Source organism: Pangasianodon hypophthalmus, chromosome 14, assembly GCF_027358585.1.
Source record: "Pangasianodon hypophthalmus isolate fPanHyp1 chromosome 14, fPanHyp1.pri, whole genome shotgun sequence".
In the NCBI taxonomy this organism is placed as follows: domain Eukaryota; kingdom Metazoa; phylum Chordata; class Actinopteri; order Siluriformes; family Pangasiidae; genus Pangasianodon; species Pangasianodon hypophthalmus.
The window spans coordinates 11,429,369-11,448,163 of record NC_069723.1 but is presented as its reverse complement, the minus strand read 5'-3'; the positions used below and the strand labels follow the sequence as shown (position 1 = coordinate 11,448,163).

General features: G+C 38.2%; 2 protein-coding genes across 2 annotated transcripts in view; one reads left to right on the top strand and one right to left on the bottom strand.

Annotated features, from left to right (window-relative positions):
- The window catches only part of aifm4 (apoptosis inducing factor mitochondria associated 4), a 14,947-nt gene extending 11,758 nt beyond the window's left edge, over nucleotides 1-3,189 (bottom strand). The window contains exon 1 of the mRNA XM_034310731.2: nucleotides 1,635-3,189. The gene's annotated coding sequence lies outside the window, so the exon portion shown is untranslated. The remainder of the gene's footprint in view (nucleotides 1-1,634) is intronic.
- Nucleotides 1,113-18,795, top strand: tlcd2 (TLC domain containing 2). The gene is made up of 4 exons (XM_026924427.3): nucleotides 1,113-1,567; nucleotides 1,700-1,782; nucleotides 4,264-4,346; nucleotides 16,318-18,795. Exons 1-4 carry the CDS (start codon nucleotides 1,389-1,391, stop codon nucleotides 16,699-16,701), a joined length of 729 nt encoding a protein of 242 aa, XP_026780228.1. The 5' UTR covers nucleotides 1,113-1,388; the 3' UTR covers nucleotides 16,702-18,795.

The window sequence follows — 18,795 nt, the reverse complement described above, 5'->3', positions numbered from 1 at the left end:
AGGTTGAAGTCAGGGCTCTGTGCAGGCCACTCGAGTTCTTCCACTCCACACTTGGCAAGCCTTTTCTTCATGGATCTCACAGTATGCAAGGGGGCATTGTCATGCAGGAACAGGATTTCAGGGCCCCTTAGTTCCAGTGAATGGAATGTTCTTAATGCTTCAGCATACAAAGACATTCTAGACTAGTGTGTGTTTCCAACTTTGTGGCAACAGTTTGGGGAAGGACCACATATGGGTGTGATGGTCAGGTGTCCATAAACCTTTGGCCATGTAGTCTACAATCAAATTTTAACACAAGAACTGTGTGTGTCTTTATATTCTTTATATAGATACAGTTTTAAACTTGTGGGGATATTTGTCATTTGGCTGGTCCCCAGGAAGACATGAAGGGGTGTACTTGGTGTGCAACAATGTTTAGGTAGGTGGTATGTGTCAAAGTGACATCCACATGAATGCCAGGACCCAAGGTTTCCCAGCAGAACATTGCCCAGAGCATCACACTGCCTCCGCCGGGTTGCCTTTTTTCACATATTGACTCTTCTTTGGGATCGGATCAGACGGGATAGCCTTCGCTCCCCATGCACATCAATGAGCCTTGGACGCCCATGATGGTTCACTTCTTGGTTGTCCTTCTTTGGACCACTTTTGGTAGGTACTAACTACTGCATACCAGGAATACCCCACAAGACCTGCCATTTTGAACCAGTCATCTAGCCATCACAATTGACTCTTGTCAAAGTCTCTCATATCCTTACACTTTCAACTTTTCCTGCTTCCAAAACATCAACTTTGAGAACTGACTGCTCACTTGCTGCCTAATATATCCCACCCCTTCACAGGTGCCACTGTAATGAGATAATGTTAATGTTATTCACATCACCTCTCAGTGGTTTTAATGTCATGGCTGATCAGTGTAAAGCATATATAATTCGTCATGCTCAAACTCTCACTGTAGAAAGAGTTTTCAAAGTGTCGGTTTCGGGATTCTCTTGATTTTCTTTGGTATTGATCGGAAATGAAGATCAGTGGTATCGCCCCTCCCTCCCGCCAGTGCTGTCTGCTGATGGGCGGGGCTTCTACTGTTTGCTTACTGAAGAGGGAAAAGTTACACAAGCAGTTCAGGGTTTTGTAACACATGAGTGTAGTACGACTACGCACACAGTCTATTCCCACTCATCTCCAGAGCTGAATGTGGTGATTACATGGGACCAGGCGCGTGTAGACGGCGTGGTTTTTTCCCCGTGACGCATTTAATGTAGCTTTAATGTAACAGACATGCTGAAATGGTGAGAAAGTAAGAAAGGGGTGTGTACTGTTTATCATTCGGGAAGCGTGAAATATACGGGTTCGAGCCACCAGATAGACACCATCGGAGCTGAGAGGAGAGCATGGAGTTGCAGTCAGTGCTGCTGACCACCGGCGCGTCTGTGGGCTTTTTCAGGCTGGTAAACCGAGGACTTGGTAAACTCTATGTACCAGACACAGCTCAGAGGAATATATGGAAATGGAGAAACATCTCCACCTCTTTCGTACACAGCCTCATCACTGGAATATGGGCTGTGCTTTGGTGAGTGTTCAGCATGCCCACACACACACACACACACACACACACACACACACACACAGGTACTCACCTGTTGCCTTCACATAGAAAATCCATTAATGTGAATAACTCAGATGACTGCTCTTTCTTCCCTAGTTTTTATATGCATCCCCAAATGGCTGAAGATTTGATAGAAACACACTCCGTCTTCTCCCATGCTTTGGTGTGTGTATCAATTGGTAAGTGAAGCAGGTAGAAAGCTCTGTCACATGGTTCACATACACAGTACTCAATGGATTATACTCCTTACTCCTTAGATCTGACCTATTTGGATACTCAGTCAACTCCGGACTGTCCAGTCTTTATAAAAGATACTTTCTTTGTCATAATGTACGTCTGTACCATGTGAAGCAATCGAAGCATTCCGTCTGTACACAGTCTGTCAGAGAGCCATCTGTGGAAAACGTGGGACTCTTTAAAGCTATGCCATTTTGTGCAAGAGAGTAGAGGCACTGTCTCACCGAAACAGAGCGGGAGTTCATACATAATGTCATCCCACAGCCTTCGATCCCAGTGACAGCTCAGTCATGCTGTGCCTAGGTTCTTAGCAGGGGTGGATTTAGTGATTTGGGGACCGTTTAGCATTAATATATTTAGCATTAATAAAATATTTTTTTTATAATAATAAAAAAAATATAGAATTTGAATTTTTAGGGGCCCTTGGCTTCTGGAGGCCCAAGGTGGTTGCCTATCTTTGCCTAGTGCTAAGTGCGTCCCTGGTTCTTAGGGACGTATGTAAGTGGCATACAAAACAGGGTGTCAGCAATACTCAGGACATACACCCTACTCGGGGTTTTACACCAATAGGGAACAGTAATGGACAGAAACTCGCTCAGGTGGTTCATTGTAAATAGTTGTCAAACTTGTTTTCATGCTTAGTACACAAGCAAAATAAACACTGTTGCAGAAGTACACTACATGACAAAAGCTTTTAAAGCAGTATTAACTGTGAATACTAACTTCGATAGTATGCGAGTTTGATAGACTTGCGATTGCAAGTTTATTTTCGCATTTTGCATGTAAAAATTTAGTGTTTTTATCGTGACCGTAGTCATGTACACCTGATATTTCTCATGCTTCTCAGATGAAGAAGACTTGATTAATCAAATCTGGTATGTTAATTTACTAATTTGAAAATAATTAGACATTTCTACTTTAATATGTTCGATTATTAGTACAACATACTGATTTAGGAAGATAAAAAAAATAATAATACTAGGTGCCAGTTATAATGCTGTGTTGTGTTGGTTATTGGGCAAATTAACTTACTTACATATTTTTAAACTTTTTCATTTTCTTATGCATATTGCATATTTTGGTCTGTAGTATAGATGTAGATTTTACACAAGAGGAAGAAAACCTTTGCACTGACAAGCATACTCTAGATCCTTTTTTAATTATTTTGTCAATAACGCCGTTCCTTTAGAGCTTTTGGCTGTTAAATGATAACCCATTCCAGCCAGTAAGCAGATACTGTGATTTCCATCGGCAAGTGCAAACTCCCAAATTCCAGAAATATTTTAGAATCCTGAATATATCCCACTCTTGGTGTTGGCTGAGGTTAGCTATGGCTGGAGAGTCAATGAGTGGCTTTGTGGCTTCATGATCCATCTCGGGCACAAACACCCAGGCCTTTAGTCACATGACTCTACATGAATGGGCCATTAGTCCAAATGAACATTTTATTGTATGTTTGTCCACTAATGGCATAGTTGAGCAATAGGACCACTACTTTTGTTATGCAGCAGGGTAATATACTGGATTGTGGAGTGAGTCAATTTCATTATACTTTACTCCTCCCAGCAGCATCATGAGTTGCAAAGCTCTTCACATTCAATTCCTTTCACATAACCAACAGATCATTGACCCAGAATGTTACATGGTTAGTGTTCAAAGTCTGCACATAACAAACAGCAAATGTCCCGTATATGACAGGTGTGTCACAGAAGTGCACATTTGTAGAGATAAGAACACTATGATGGATAACAAACTGTAGATAATGGTCTATTTTTTTTTTTTTTTTTCAAGGGAGGGTTTATCAGATCTTTGGTTAACATTTAAAGAACAAAACACGATTGGTGCACGCTGTTATAGGAAACTAATCAGTGACATGATATGATTCAGTGGTGTAATTTCTCAGAAATGTGTTTGGGTGAAATGAATTGCAATGCAAATGGTATAAAGCATGAAAATTCAGTAGAATAACCATTTAAGATTTCATCTAAATAAGAATGAAAGAATTTATTAAGATTTAATTTATAAGAATTTATAAAGATTTATTAAGATTTCATCTAAATAAGAATGAAGCCACAGCACTTCACCATCAGATAATTTTGTTAATAAAGTTGCATTATCTGTAGTGCATTATTTCTAATGCAACTAGCCATTATACTGAAATGCTTATCCAATGCTGTATATACATCAGTGGGTTCTTTTCTAATGTTGTGCTGTGTTTGTTCTGTTCATTCTCCTCCACTCTAACGGGCTGTCTCCATGGATACCTTCATGGTGGGAGATGTATTATAAATAGCCCTCTGTCACTGACATCTTGGTTACCATCGTCATGGGAGCTATGCCCTTAATAAGAACTTGAAATGCTGCAGGCATTTTTTTCATTAACAGATTTTATTGATACATTAATGAATACGTTTTTCTTATAGGATACTTCATATATGACTTCTTTGACATGGTTTTCAATCAGAAGATCAACCAGTCATGGGAGCTCCTTTTCCATCACATGGTGGTGAGTATAGACATACAAATGCCCTGAGGATATAAGGCAAGAGATGAGTTGACTGATAAAGCACTTCCTGGTGAAAAGTTTACTGTAGAAACCAGACTGTGTGATTCCTGATATTCCTGCCTGCTTGTCTTGTCTTCTGAAACTGTGCAACCTGTCCCACAACCTGTTAGCCAGCAGATATGTAAACTCAAGCAGGGCCCCATTTATCTTATGTGGGCTGTGGTTCAGAAACACTCTTGAATAAAAATGAATTTTATATTTATAAAGAATATAAAATGCCTTTAGTGCATGCACTACAGTTCTTTACAAACCTGCTTTAAATTAATCAAGTAAATCAATATTGTCATGAGTAATATTTGTACAGACTTAATCAGCGTTGAGTATTTTTTATATATATATAAAAAAGAATCTATTGGCCTTGTAGGATGCAGTGGCTTTGCGAGTGCTATTACGTCACTGTTGGGTTCTCGTGTGAAAAGAAGGCAGCCAGCTCCAGTCTTGTTTTTTTTTTTTGTTGTCCACTCTTTTCCTGGGAGCTTATTCATTGAAATGTCTGGACAGAAAATGCCACTGTGAACACTCATTCACCACCACATGTCTCTTACTCCTCGCCTTATCCATTTCCTCTGCAAGTTTAGTGAACTTTTCTGGCTGTTGTTAAGCCTAAAGCGTTGTTGCAGTTGCGCGTGGCATTAAAGAGGAATGCTGTCCATTAGTACATGGACACATTCCATTACCATTGGATCATACTTGTTCGACAGATATTTTGACCACACCAATACAGTTTAGTCATGTGAAGTTCTATGGAAAGGCTTTTTTTTTTTTTTTTTTTACACATGTTTTAGTAGAGCTAGCCAGTGTTCATGTGGATCAGTGAATTATGGATACAGGCTGTCTGCCTGCACAAGAGAGACTTTCCCCTCTAACTCTTGACCTTCCTGTTCTTCCATAGAAACAGAAAAGGCCCTGATGTGTGGAACAGAAATAGGGAGAGGTTGTATTGCTTGACCAAATATTCAAAAACACTAGCAGTACAGTGATTCAATTCTCGGGAACATAAGTAGTCCTTGGTGTAAGTGTTGTGTAGTGTTCAGGTAGGCCCATTCTGGACAGCCAAACTGTGTTAACAGAGTAAATGGAAAAATGAACAATAATTTATTGTTCTTGTAAAAATGTTTAGCTTCGTATAGAGGCAGTAACGCTTGGCAGATGTGTCTGGAAATATTGTGGTTTCCGAAGGTCCTGGAGTGGAAAGTGAAAGTTTTGCCCTAAAGAGCAAGCATTTCAAAGTAAACAAGTACATGAAAAACAGTTTCAAGAGTTCCACCAATGTGGCTTTTATCTATTTCAGTTTGCTCAGGTGGTTTGAGCACAAATTGATCTCATCCTTCTGTCATTTAGCAGAATTGAGTTTACTAAGTGAAGTGGGAGGCTGAGAGAATCAAGAGGCATGAGACATCAATTATGCCCTTTTTTCTCCTAGAGATGAAATTCTGCTAGTGATGTGCTGGTGATCAGATACTAAAGAGTCATTTCAGCTAAAATAAAAATATCAACAATTTTTCTCTTAGCCCAAATGTTGATATGCTTGCTGACCAAAAATCATTTTTATTTTTAAACTGAAGCTACTAAGCATTTGTGCATTCATTCATTCATTCATTCATCTTCAGTAACTGTGTTATCTGGGCAGGATGGCAGTGGATCAGAGTATGAGGTGGGGACACACCCTGGATGGGACGTAAGTCCACTGCAGGGCACCATGCGCGCACACACACGCAGACACACTCATTCATATCTAGGGGCAATTTATCATATATCTACTCTAAAGGAAGTAGGAGGAAAACAGGAGGAAACCCATGTGGACATGGGGGGAGAACATGCAGAACTCTGCAGAGACAGAAATCCAAGTTCAGGATCTAACCAGGGGACCCTGAAGCTGTGAGGTAGCAATGCTGCCAAATGTTATAGGTTAATTTTGTGCCTGCAATAAAAGTGGCAGGTTCTTTCCTAGTCAAATTCATTTAAACGGAGTCGTTTGCACAGTTACATTGTCTGGGAAGTAAAGCTTTCCATTCTGAGCTAAAGCTTTCCATTCTGAACTCCAGCTGTAACTGAAGTCTGTGCTTGAAATGGACATGGAGTTCTAAATAAATTTCTGTTGTTAGGAAAATTTTATTTTATTAATTTTAAAAAGACATTGTGCTACATCATTATATGTGCACTTTTCAGATGCAGTATGATCTCACATAACACAGAATTAATTAATATTTACAGAAGTATTATTCTTTGTTAACGTCAATAAGCCTTTTACTTATCTGGTCCTCCTTGTATCAGCCATCCTAAAGACGCAGAGTGCAACTTGGGTATTAAGACATATAGGGCAAGGGTCACACTTCTTAGACTGCTAAAAAGTGGGACTGAAAACAATGGCGAATGGAAGGTAGCAAAAGAGCAAGGAAGGAAGGAAGCAGTGTATGTGAGTGAGCATGCTGGTTTAGCTGAAGTTCACGTATCAAGAGTCTCCTCCTTTCAGCACTTCGTTTTCTGACAGAAGCAGCGACATCTGCTCTCCACATGTTCTCACTGTGGAAAATGCATCTGGGTCCTAGGAAGGAGACCCCAAGTGAAAACAAGTTATGTTACCCTTCCCCCAGCTCCTCTATTCCAATCTCTCGCACACTCTTATAGACCCTCCCCTAGATCTGGAGAATCCTTCTCTATGTTCCTCCCCTGCACACTCCCCAACACGCTCACTAATCCTCTCAGAACAACACTCAGTCTATGCCAGATCAGCCAAGACAGCCAGAAGTACTTCTGCAATTCAAAATTCTGTTCAAGAAAACAGAAAGACCAAGATATTTGTGTGTGTTCATGTTTAAGGATCGAAGATTCAGTACAGAAGGGTTGAGTCCTGAGTTTTGTCACCTAAATATTTTTTCCATCTAATCCTTACATGTTAGTGTCCTGACCATACATTTTAATATTTGTCTTTTTTTTTTTTTACCACCACATATGTCAGCTGTGAAATATGAATTTAAATGAATGAATGCAACTGACTAGCTGATTCTGCTCAAGGGTAAATAAGCAGTTCTTATATTTGAATTACGATTAAGACAGAATACAATCCACCCTGTTGTTTAAGGGACCATCTGTGACTCTCTGGCAGAAGAACTTACAACCTTTTAAACACTAGCACATATCCTTAACCACTGAGCTCCTACTGCTCCACTTCTTCCACTCTTCTATGTAGCATCAGTGGCCGAAGGGCCCTTGTAATCATCTGTGTTCTTGTTTAGCGAGGAGAGTGGTTGTGTCTCTTCTCTGTTGCTAAGCAACAGTCTGTCTAATAGATAATCTGTTTAGTGACATAGCATTATAAATATGCACCTAGTTCCTGTGAATTTCAGCCATTCTGTTTTTACTGTGTAGTATGGATTATACACAAGACACCTAGACTAACTGAAGAAAATGAGATATTAATGATGATTAGGAGGTGCACACCACACAGACACCAGTGTGTGATTTAGAAATGTGAAAACTAGAGGTAGCAGACTTCACATGACTATGTTTTATATATACTGGGGCATTATCTGGAATTAACTTTTGTTTAAATGTGGTTAAAATTAAAATAAATGTGAAAAACAAAATGAAGTGTTCTTAAACTTTAGCCCTGAGGAATACCATTTCTTATCCTGGTTCTCACTGAGAGCACGAGATCAACTAAGACTGGAACACAGTCAGCTGGGCACGTGTTATATATTTTAGTGCGTTTACTTTTGCTTCTGCTTTCCCTGGCAGCCATCATTATGTGTTAGTGTGTTTGTGTGGCTTGTTTTTGTATCTTCATGGGGACCAAATGTTTCTGTAAGAATCTGAATGTGTGACAGTTTTGGGAATATTTGACTGTCTCCATGTGGAGAGCTCTTTTTATTTATTTATTTATTTATTTTTTATAAAAACTGCAGCTTTTATTAAAAAAAAAAAAAAAAATTAAAAGAACCAAAAGGCGAGCAGGGTTTTGATGTCTTTCTAAGCCAATGTCTCTTAACGTACCACTTTGTCCCCTGTGTGGACTTTGTCTTCTCTGTGCTCATGCACAAAGCTTCATTTTCACATTACGAGATAGAACAAGGCCAGGAAGAGGCTCTTACCCTTGTAATCACACCCATTATCCTGGTAGCTTTCCATTACATCTTAACTGCCTGCTTACTCTTCTAGGCTAAGGACTGGAAAAACTACATTCATTCAGACAACGTCAGTCCAGTGTTAGTGGGTTTTTAAAGTCCACACTCACACGCAATACATTTTGTCCGATATTTTCTTAACACCTGCTTTGGTGCCTGAAATATTAAAAAATTTATAGTACATGGTGGTGTTGCAGTGAGTTTGCTTTCAAGTATTGTGTAAAAGAAAGTCTTCATTATGGCGTAATATAAGATTGTCCTGACCGAGGAAGGAGGCATTTACCACACATTCAACTTTTCATGCTTAAAGCCACTTCAAGTTTCGTTAAAGGTTTAAGGAGTGTACACTCCAGAATGATTAACAAGACGATGTGAAGTTTCTTGTGTGATGTGAGTGACGAGGTACCAGGAATTTCTTTTGTCACAGCAGCTTTTAGAAGCTCTATAACCTTTCCATTCATGACTGAAATACCACTGACATGCGTCAGAAATTCACTAAAGTCATTCAAGTGTGTGTAGCAGGTACTAAATACACAAAGAGATCTAATTACTGTTTTTTTCACTGGTAACTTTAGCCACACCTTAATATGCCACATTTCTCACCCACTATTTGCTCTCCCTTGTACCATCTGGTGCTTGTATCTCACATGCTGCTGATTTGGCAGTATCCGTGTTTATGTAGATGGTATGTTTAGTATGAGAAATGTGTGGGCTACAAAATATAAATCTGTGTGTGGGAATTACAGCTGATAAATACCTTTAACCTGATTTGTTAAAGGTATTTATCTGTGTGTGGCGCTATATTGTTTGCTCAGACATACTCAGTAGTTGTTCCACCTGTCCTGTCAGCTCTCAGCTGTCCAACGTCTGCCCTGAGGCTGCCAGGTGCATTGACTGCGTCTGCAGTGCATCTGACACTTGCATGGCATTAAACTGATTCCTGGATAAGCCTCAGTTTGTTTAAAATGTCTCTACTGTAGTCTTGGTGTGTTCCACACTGAAGTTGTTGTAGAGATGGTTGTTGTTGTTTGGTGTGTTGGTAATTGACTCCACAGGGAGAATCTTCTAGAAATAAACCTAATAGATACGTGTTTTTAAACAATTCTCTCTCTCTCTCTCTCTCTCTCTCTCTCTGGGGTGACAAGAAAAACACAACACACCTCTATCACCTCAACCACACTATTAAAGTGGAAAAGAAATGTTTCAAGATGGTACCACTTTATTGAATTCATTGATAAATATCTATAACTGCCATAAAACCAATTGATGAGATATATTGTCTGATACTGATTTCTGAAAACTCCAGTCCTAATTTTACTTTACTTGACTTTACTTTACTTTACTTAACTGACACCACCAGAGAGTAAAAGAGTTTTTACAAAGCAGGCAAATGATAAAACTTTCTGGATATATCCTATTCCTTTCATTTTTATTAGTGCCCCTCTACTGCAAATGGAAACTGTTCTATATATCCTGAATATTGCACTGCAAAATATCTGTGGTTTTAAACAATAAAAATATTGTCATTGGTTGATTATTTTGTCCCAGCCCTAGAAATGATCAGGTGTATCAGTGTGTTTTTTATTGGTAATCCCCCTTTGGAAGTTTCTCTGCTTTTCTGTTATTATCCCTACACACTCTCAGAAGCCTGTCTTAACGAGAGTCTGCTGGAAAAAAGCTTGCTAATGTCTGGCTACGTACCATGCTAAACCACTTTCTAAAGTGCCACTACTATGTGCACAAACTTATTGTGCTTCTGTATGTACAATCTACCTAGAGTACAAGGCAAATATAGTTGAACAATACATTTAGGTATTAAAAGATGATTAAAGGTAAAGATGTTTTACACATTTAAGACTTTGCTCTGTCCACTTCTTCTGTTTTTATTTATTTGTATTGATATATGTGTATAAGGACATATATATATATATATATATATATATATATATATATATATATATATATATATATATGTGTGTGTGTGGATAAGGATTCCCTAGTTCTTGGTGTGTTTTAAGATGGTAAATTCATTATTTTTAGTTATCACTATGTGCACATTCATCTGAATCTATAACAGGGTTAAGATATTTGTCCTTTAGAACTCCAGATTCTTGATAGGAATCCAGAGCTATAAAGCCTTGTGTCTTGGTATCCTTGATCTTTTCCTCCTTTTAACAAATACCATTAATTCTGTTTTACATTAAGGAATTTGTAGCTCAGCCAGTTGTTTACTGATAGAGAGAGTCTATGGGACTGTTGTTGCTTAGTGAAATGGATAAGGATGTCTGGGTGTCGTCTGCATAACTGTGGAAAGAAATAGCTTTTTTTGTAAGAGCATATAGACATTAAACAGGAAGAGCCCAAGAATTGAGCTTTGGGGGGACTCCACATGTCTGTGGTTTATTTGGGCCAAAGTAGCGCCTGCCTTCTAAGTATGATTTAAGTCAGCTGAGGTTCAGCACTGGTCCTACCCACTTTTCCAGTCTATGAATATTTTATGGTCAACATTGTCTAAAGCAGCACTAAGATCTAGTAGTAGTAATACTGATGTTTTTTTCTCAGTCTATATTCAGACAAAATTATTGATTGAGGGCAGTCATCATACTGTGATAGATATGATCAGAAACCAGGCTGAAATTCGCCTTTAATTTAACAACTGCTAAGCTGACGGAAAATCTTTTTTTAGTAATGTTGCTTATGGAAGATTTGAGATAGGGCTATAGTTATTTGGTATGGAAACACTCAGACTCCTCTCTTAGGAGGAGTATAAAACTGCAGGGTTTTTTTTTTTTTTTTGCTAACTTTGGAAAAATGATTTTTAAGAGTAAGGCATTTTGCAGCTCCATTTAAAATGACATTAAAGACTGATGGTAGAATATCAAGGCAGCATGTGTTAGATTTAATTCCAGCAGCTTTGGATGGTGTCTCCCACATTCTTAGTGTATGTACACTTCTGTGCAAAAGACTTAGGCACCTTTTTTAGTGCAAACTTTGTTATAGATTTTTATTTTATGACTTCTACATTACTGATTCAGTAGAAAAACTTTTTAGATTTCCTAACATTAGTTTTCCAGCACAAAACTAAATGTTACAGAAAAATGTTTGTATGTCAGTAAAGAAAGCCACATAAGAGAAAAACTGTCCAGAAGAACTGTGGCTGCTTCTGCAAGATGCTCAGTAAAACTTTTTCATTAATCTTTTCATAAGATCATTTCCTTATAAAACTGCACAAATTGTACCTGAGACTACTATTTTTTTTTAAAGCATATTTTTTTTATGTAGAAACATTTAATTTCATTATTTTTGAAGGCATCTTTACTCTACAGCATTTCTTTGAATGTGCCTAAGACTTTTGCACAGTACTGTATGTCTACCAAAATAATTTCTAAACCTTTCTCTGTATTGAGACTAGAATGGAAAATGCTTGCTATGGATGTAACTGTAGTTCTATGACCCCTAGATAGCCGCCATGGGTGATGAGATCCTGGACAAGGTGCAAAGAAAGTGGCGTGCCTTTAAGTAATGCCCATAAAGAAGAAACACTCCTTTTAGAGAGGCTTGCCGCAGTAGGGGCCTGATTTCCAGCCCACCTATAGGCCATTGTGAAGACATCCACCACATAATGGGCTGATCTTTGTTTAGACAAGGGAGGCAGCTGTTCGGTGTAAATTGTACTGTAGGGTGCACACTGGGCACAACAAAGAATACTCTGCAAGTTAATCTTCATGGAATACTGCAAGGACAGTTGATTGGTTTCCAGAATTGGGTGATACAACCCTGGGCAGAAAACCCACACACGCATTGAGGAGTGATTCGGGGTTTGTAAGGTTGCAGTCCTTAGTCCACGCTGCGGTCCAAGGGGCCAAACCCACGGACCTGGCTCAGATAGCAAATCTTTCTGTTCGTTTGTAACTAGTCTGTAAGTAGTCTGTTTGGTGGAGGAAGTCACCGGGAATTCTGTTCACATGAATGTAGTAGTGGAATCCAAGGTTTTGCCAGCCATCCTGAGGCCACAAGTAAGACTCTGTGGTCTGTTTGCTTAATTCTATTGTTTGTGGGCAAAATCAGCAGTAGAGGAACGTTTGTATGCAGCTCCAAGGAATCTCCTTTATCATCGCATACCCAGTGTTACAGAAGCATTTGCAGCTGGGTAACAATACAAATACAAACACACCAAGAGTGTTGGCTATCATTCACTATCTTCCCACTGGTTTGTTCTTCTTCCCCCGGGCTTGTTTACGCTCACTCTCTCTCTCTCTCTCTCTCTCTCTCTCTCTCTCTCTCTCTCTCTCTCTCTCTCTCTCTCTCTCTCACTCCCGATCTCTCACCCTTCTGGATTTTCTGTCACACTGTAGTCTGTCTTGCATGATGACGTTTAATGTAGAGGTGGCGTATGATATCACTTTACATCATAGAAGATCATGTTATAGAGTATTATTTGTCCCCTGACTCAATAATCATGTTTTTATTTTTATTTTCAACTAAAAAAAAAAACTACGCACTGTAGATTTAAGAAACAGGGAGTTTGTCTTGTTTTAATATGCAAACACAGTTATCAGAGCAGTTTAACAGGGTAAGGAGTGGGTGCATGTAGGGTTGGGCCCTGTGCAACTGCAGGCTCTGTGGGCCTCTTTCTCATCTCTTGAAATTGCAGACTTTTCCAGACATTGGCCCACTGATGCCAGATGCATAATATAGATCACTTCAGTGTTAAGGCTTATCTGTACTAGTGTTGACAACAATCCTGCTTTTTCCCCAGGTAAGGGAGGAAGTGTTCATCCTCCTGTGTCCATTATTGCCCCATAAAGGGATCATCATAAAAGCATGTAAACCACAGCACTTACATGTCCTCTGATTTTTTTTTTCACTTGAGACATACCTTACTGACTTTAGTTTACACAAGGTCTGTTACTCCTTCCTTGTTTTTCACTTTTAGTAGCCATGACTATGAAACAACTCAGTTCTGATTCTAGTTGCCTAAGTCCAAGGTTAAGATTGTGTTTTACACCTCTAAGAATGAAGAAAGATAACGAAAGATAAAGGGTCTTTTGGTAGAACAGTGCTTTATTTGTTGAGCATTGGTTCAGAAAGGGTTATGTACAGAGTGTGGTTGTGCAAAGAGTGTCTAAGTGACTAAGGGATGATCGATTGTTTAATAGTTCGCTCCACCCATTAATGCACATAAAGTCAACTGACCTCATTTTACAATCAGATACACATGCAGTCCACAGTGAAACTAGTGGGGAAAAGAGTTTGAGTTCTGAAAGACAGTACTGATTTTTTTCCCCCAATCTTTTGAAGCAAATTCACACATTCTTATGACCAAATCATATTAGCGATGAGGGTAAATAAAATTGAATTGATTTGAATTAATATGTATGTAAACAGTGCATTTGGTGCACTTGTTTGAAATGTAGTCTTTCATATTTATAGTGTGCTAACTTTACAAGCAAGCTCTTGTTTGTACTTAAAACAAAACCACACATCACATGGTTGGTTGAAAACACACAGACGCCACTGGCTGCAAAAAAAGAGCCCTATGCTCTCAATGAGGAATGTCCCAGTTTGTGCTGTGTTAGCAGCCACTGTTTTGCCCGTCAGTGTGAATGTTGTTGCAGTTGTGACACTGTTGAATGCCGGCCACAGCTGTGTTGTGTGTTAGTTTGGACAGGGCCGTGTGAGGCGGTTCCAGCTTCTCGGACTGGGCTGGGAAGCCTCAGCTCTAATGGTCTCTTACCAAAGCACTTATGTCAGGGTGTGTGTGTGTTATAGGCTTAGATGTGTCTCCTGGCTGCCTGGGTAAAGACTGCCTTACTGACTATAAGCAGTCATTATACACGTCTGTTAATTTGGCCTTGATGATGCATATGGCTGAGAATGACAATGTCTAAACCAGTTGAGGCGTGTGTATTTTAATAAAATCTAAGACATTATTATTTTTGGTCACAGTTAAATGTGCATGTCTTTGTTCAGCCAGAGAATTGATGTAAAGTCCTGCTTTCATAACAGAGGACTCAGAACACCACCTAGTGGAGGGTGATTTTATATTAATGGAAAAGTTGCATGGGTCAAGTGCAAAATTATCATTCAGAATGACTGGACAATTACAATAAAAGTACTATCTAAATGCTGTGGCATATTTAAAGAATATTATAATATTTATTATTATAATATCTTAATATTTATAGTGTTATGTAATAATAATAATAATAATAATAATAATAAGGAGGAGAAGAAGAAGTTTGCTCTTTAAAAATATCTTTCATCTCTGAGAATATATGATTAATATATTTGAATGCCAGAGTAAATCTTTCGTGTTACAACAAGGAAATATTTGTTCTTATAAAGTTTATGGACACAGTTTTAATACAAGAAGCCACAGTAATGGCTTTTAATAAATTAGTAATGAAATTTGGTATTAAATTTAATATGTCTAAATACAATCTATACTCCTGAGAGGGTTGTTCAAGGGTTCTTAGCTTTCTAAAAGGTTTCGACTAGGAACCCTCCCTGATAGGGAAATACTCAGAACCCATTAGGTATGCAAGTTTTTTTTCTTTTTTTTTTCTTTTTAGATTTTTCTTTAGAAAAAAAAGTTAAGTGAAGAAACCTGTAACTTTTATATAAATATGATTTGGTTAAAGGATTGGATTTGACCACAGACAGATAAATCCTGATTAGGATTAGTGCCATTCGCTGTGATCCCAGTAGGACATCTCTCTGCTGATGACAAGTCAATTGTGTCTTTGTGCTCGTAACCTCAGCTGCTCATCATCATGATGAGATAAGACTGCATGCAAAGGGATGATTCATTCCTGCTCTCATATAGCAGAAACTGCTGGAGAAAAAAGCTTAGCCTCTTGTTTGGATAATATTTTAAACTGAATGAAAGGTCAGCTTTAGAAACGGAAAAGGTAATTTATAAGCCTTGTGGCCAAATGTACATCTACATCTTGGGGGGATATGCACCTATAGCTTCTTTTTGCCTCTTTTTTGTTAATACATGCATTCTAATTAATCTTTTTTTTAATGCTTATTTTCATTTTCAATATAGAACAAGTAACATGTTAAGGACTTGCAGGGTAATATCTCACAGGAAAAGAATGAGTACAGTTACAGTCCAGGGTTGCATTTTTAACATGTATAAGTACATACAGCAGCACGCACTCCACATATTAAGCAGGTTTATTCTTGGCCCTCTAACCAATCTTTTAAGTTATGTTTTTGCACATTTCACTTAGTCTATCTGTTTTCAATTTGTACATTCATACAACACACTAATGGATAGATAGGCAACATCCCAGTACCACTCTCTGCCCCTAAATGCTCACATACACACATCTGTAGCCTTCCACAGAATTGTACATGATCTCCCAGTCCTATACACTCACCCCATGACCAACCAGTCAGTGCATGAGATTATTCATAGTATTGTTATTATTGGTGTCACTATCATTAATGTTATGGTTATACCTGGTTGTTTTAATGTACTACATTGTGAAATGTAAGCTTGCCTTTCAATATATTAGAGCAAACTGGAGAACGCATTATGTTTCTGGGGTTAATTTAAGCAAAATCACTTGTTTTTTTTTTTGTTTTTTTTTTTGTTTTTTTTTAATCACCCAAGAATTTATCAGTAAGACATTCAATTCAATAAGAAATTATTTTTTAGACTAATTCTGCAATATCAGTATTTTAAAAAACAGTATTTTGATACAATTTACAAATGATATAATGTCCAGTTCTGATATGTACCTTTAACAGTGTTTAACCATGTGTTTTTACAGGTGATCTCCTGCTTTGGGCTTTCAGTGCTGACGTGTCGCTATGTGGGCTTTGCGGTCGTGGCCCTGCTTGTGGAGATCAACTCCATCTTCCTGCACCTGAGGCAGATGTTGCGGATGGCCAGTATTGCCAAGAGTACAGTGTACCGTGTAAACAGCATGATTAACCTGGGCACGTACGTGGTGTTCCGCATCAACACGCTGGCATGGATGACGCGCTGGTTGGTCCTGAACCGCGATCACATCCCTCTTTTCAGCTACACAGTGGGCAGCGTGGGTCTGGCCATCATGACCCTCATGAACATTGTTCTGTTCTACCGGTTGCTCCGTACTGACTTCCTCAAGTCCAGCCGGGAGAAAGAGGTCAAGAAAGACAAGGACATGTAATAGGAGCAGGAAAGCACTCTTATCTATGTCTGAACTACGCTAACTTCACCCAGAGCCTCATGTTCCACACCTTGCAGATGCTGGCATCTGATGACAGGTCATTCTGTTTTATACCAGTCTTCTAATGAAATTCGCCTTTAAACTTCTACGCATTTAGAAGTATAATTAGTTAGGAGAATTACACTGAAAGCTTGTCACAAGCTTATGATAAAATATCTAATAAAGTGATGCACCAAACCATTATACAATGCTTTAGTTAAAGCTGAATTAAACTGCACCATTTACTGTTAAATACATTTGTTAACGATAAACTTAAAAGTATAATTGAACTAATACATACATAAACTAACAATACATTTACAATCCCATAGATATGCCTCGCAGGGACCTCATGAAGGTTTGTTTAGCCTTTTTAACACCTACCTCTGCTATCTCATAATCATGTAGCAGTTAGACAGTTAGCCTTCTCTTAGCTCCATCTGTGTGTTCAGGACCCGTTAGCGGTTCTAGCAGAGTGACACAGTTTTGCCTGTTTGCCTACATAATACTGACCAGAGGAAAAAAAAAATCAATAAATAATGTTGCTTGTAAAAATGCTTTAGATCAGGCTTGGCTGTTGAACTATGATTGCAGGGCTGCTTTAAAAATGTCATCAGTCTCAGTTGATGCAGGACGAACACCTCAATGCTGGACTTAAATCCTCTCCTTCTCTTCCACAAAGCACTGACATAGTGCAATAAGTCTGATGATGTCTGATAAATTTCACAGTTTGGTAGACTGTTGACTGTAACTATGACCTCATGGTAGCTGTATCTGAACGTTCTCAGTGTATTAAGAGGAAACTGTTAAAACTGTACCCATACTGCGAAATGTCATTTTGTATGTCGTTTTGTATGTTTGTTTCTGTATGAACATTTAGTATATTTTTGTAATTTATTTTTACTCAAATATCATTTAAATGTCATACGAAAATGGATTTGTTGCTGAAAAATGTTGGTCACAGTAGAAAATAATGGATAGTGTCTTTTTTTTAAACATGTTTTGAAATATACAGCGGTCTACAGTGAACCACAGTCTACAGCGGTCTACAGTCCACTGCTTTTTTGTTATCCCTATTTTGATGTTTTACAGTGTGTTGTTTGATGGTATAGTTTAAAAACTCTAATCATATGTTAAGAGGTTGTGTGTAGAGTTCATACTGGCTGTGTCAGTGTTGTGAGGCAGTTACATATCATAACTATGTAGCATACCAGTATGTGCCACACTTCAAAATGAACGGTTTCAATTAAAATTACACAAAAACTACACTTTAATTTCACTAAAAACTGTGTTCTTGGAGATTTGCCTCCTGGCCAAGATAATCTCCAAATGCAAAACTGTGAAAAACTCTCAAAATTGCATTCAGCTGGTTAGTTGGGGTAGATGAAGACATTTAATGTTAAAAACTAAATATGTAAGAAGGAATCTCAATAATAATAATAAGGAACTTATAATCATTATTATAAATGAATGAACTCAATTAAAGGATGCATAAGATGTATAAGATGAGAAATTTGTATTGTTATCTTGAGGCTTAGGGTGTAATGAAGCTTTGAGATTTGAGCTTCAGATTGTGCTCTTGTGAGAGATCAGATTCTTGTTGCAGGTAGTGATACTAATTTCATGAAATGAAAGTGTTAAGGTAGGAATGTTTTTTATTGAATTCTATGAAGTGCAGTTCTATATTATGCAGTAAAAATGTACTGTGGTTATATTGTGAAGGAATATTAAGTAGTGCGTTGTCACAGTTTCCAAAGCCATAGGTGATATCAAAGTGGTTTACTTGTGTAAGTGATAGGAAAACTGTAACACTTTGATTAGCATATCAGCATTCAGCACTACTGCATGTGCTCCAGAGTGAAAAGGACAAGCTGAATGCACTGCTGTTGTCCAGTCCCTCCCCATATGTCTTACAATTAATATGATTGTGTTTAAATTGTACATAACACATAATTATATTTTCGTTTGTATAAATTGATGGTTTGTAATTAATAAAGTAGCAATTTATATATTTTCTTTTCTTGTTATGTGAAAATAAAGCAGTAATCCTTGCCA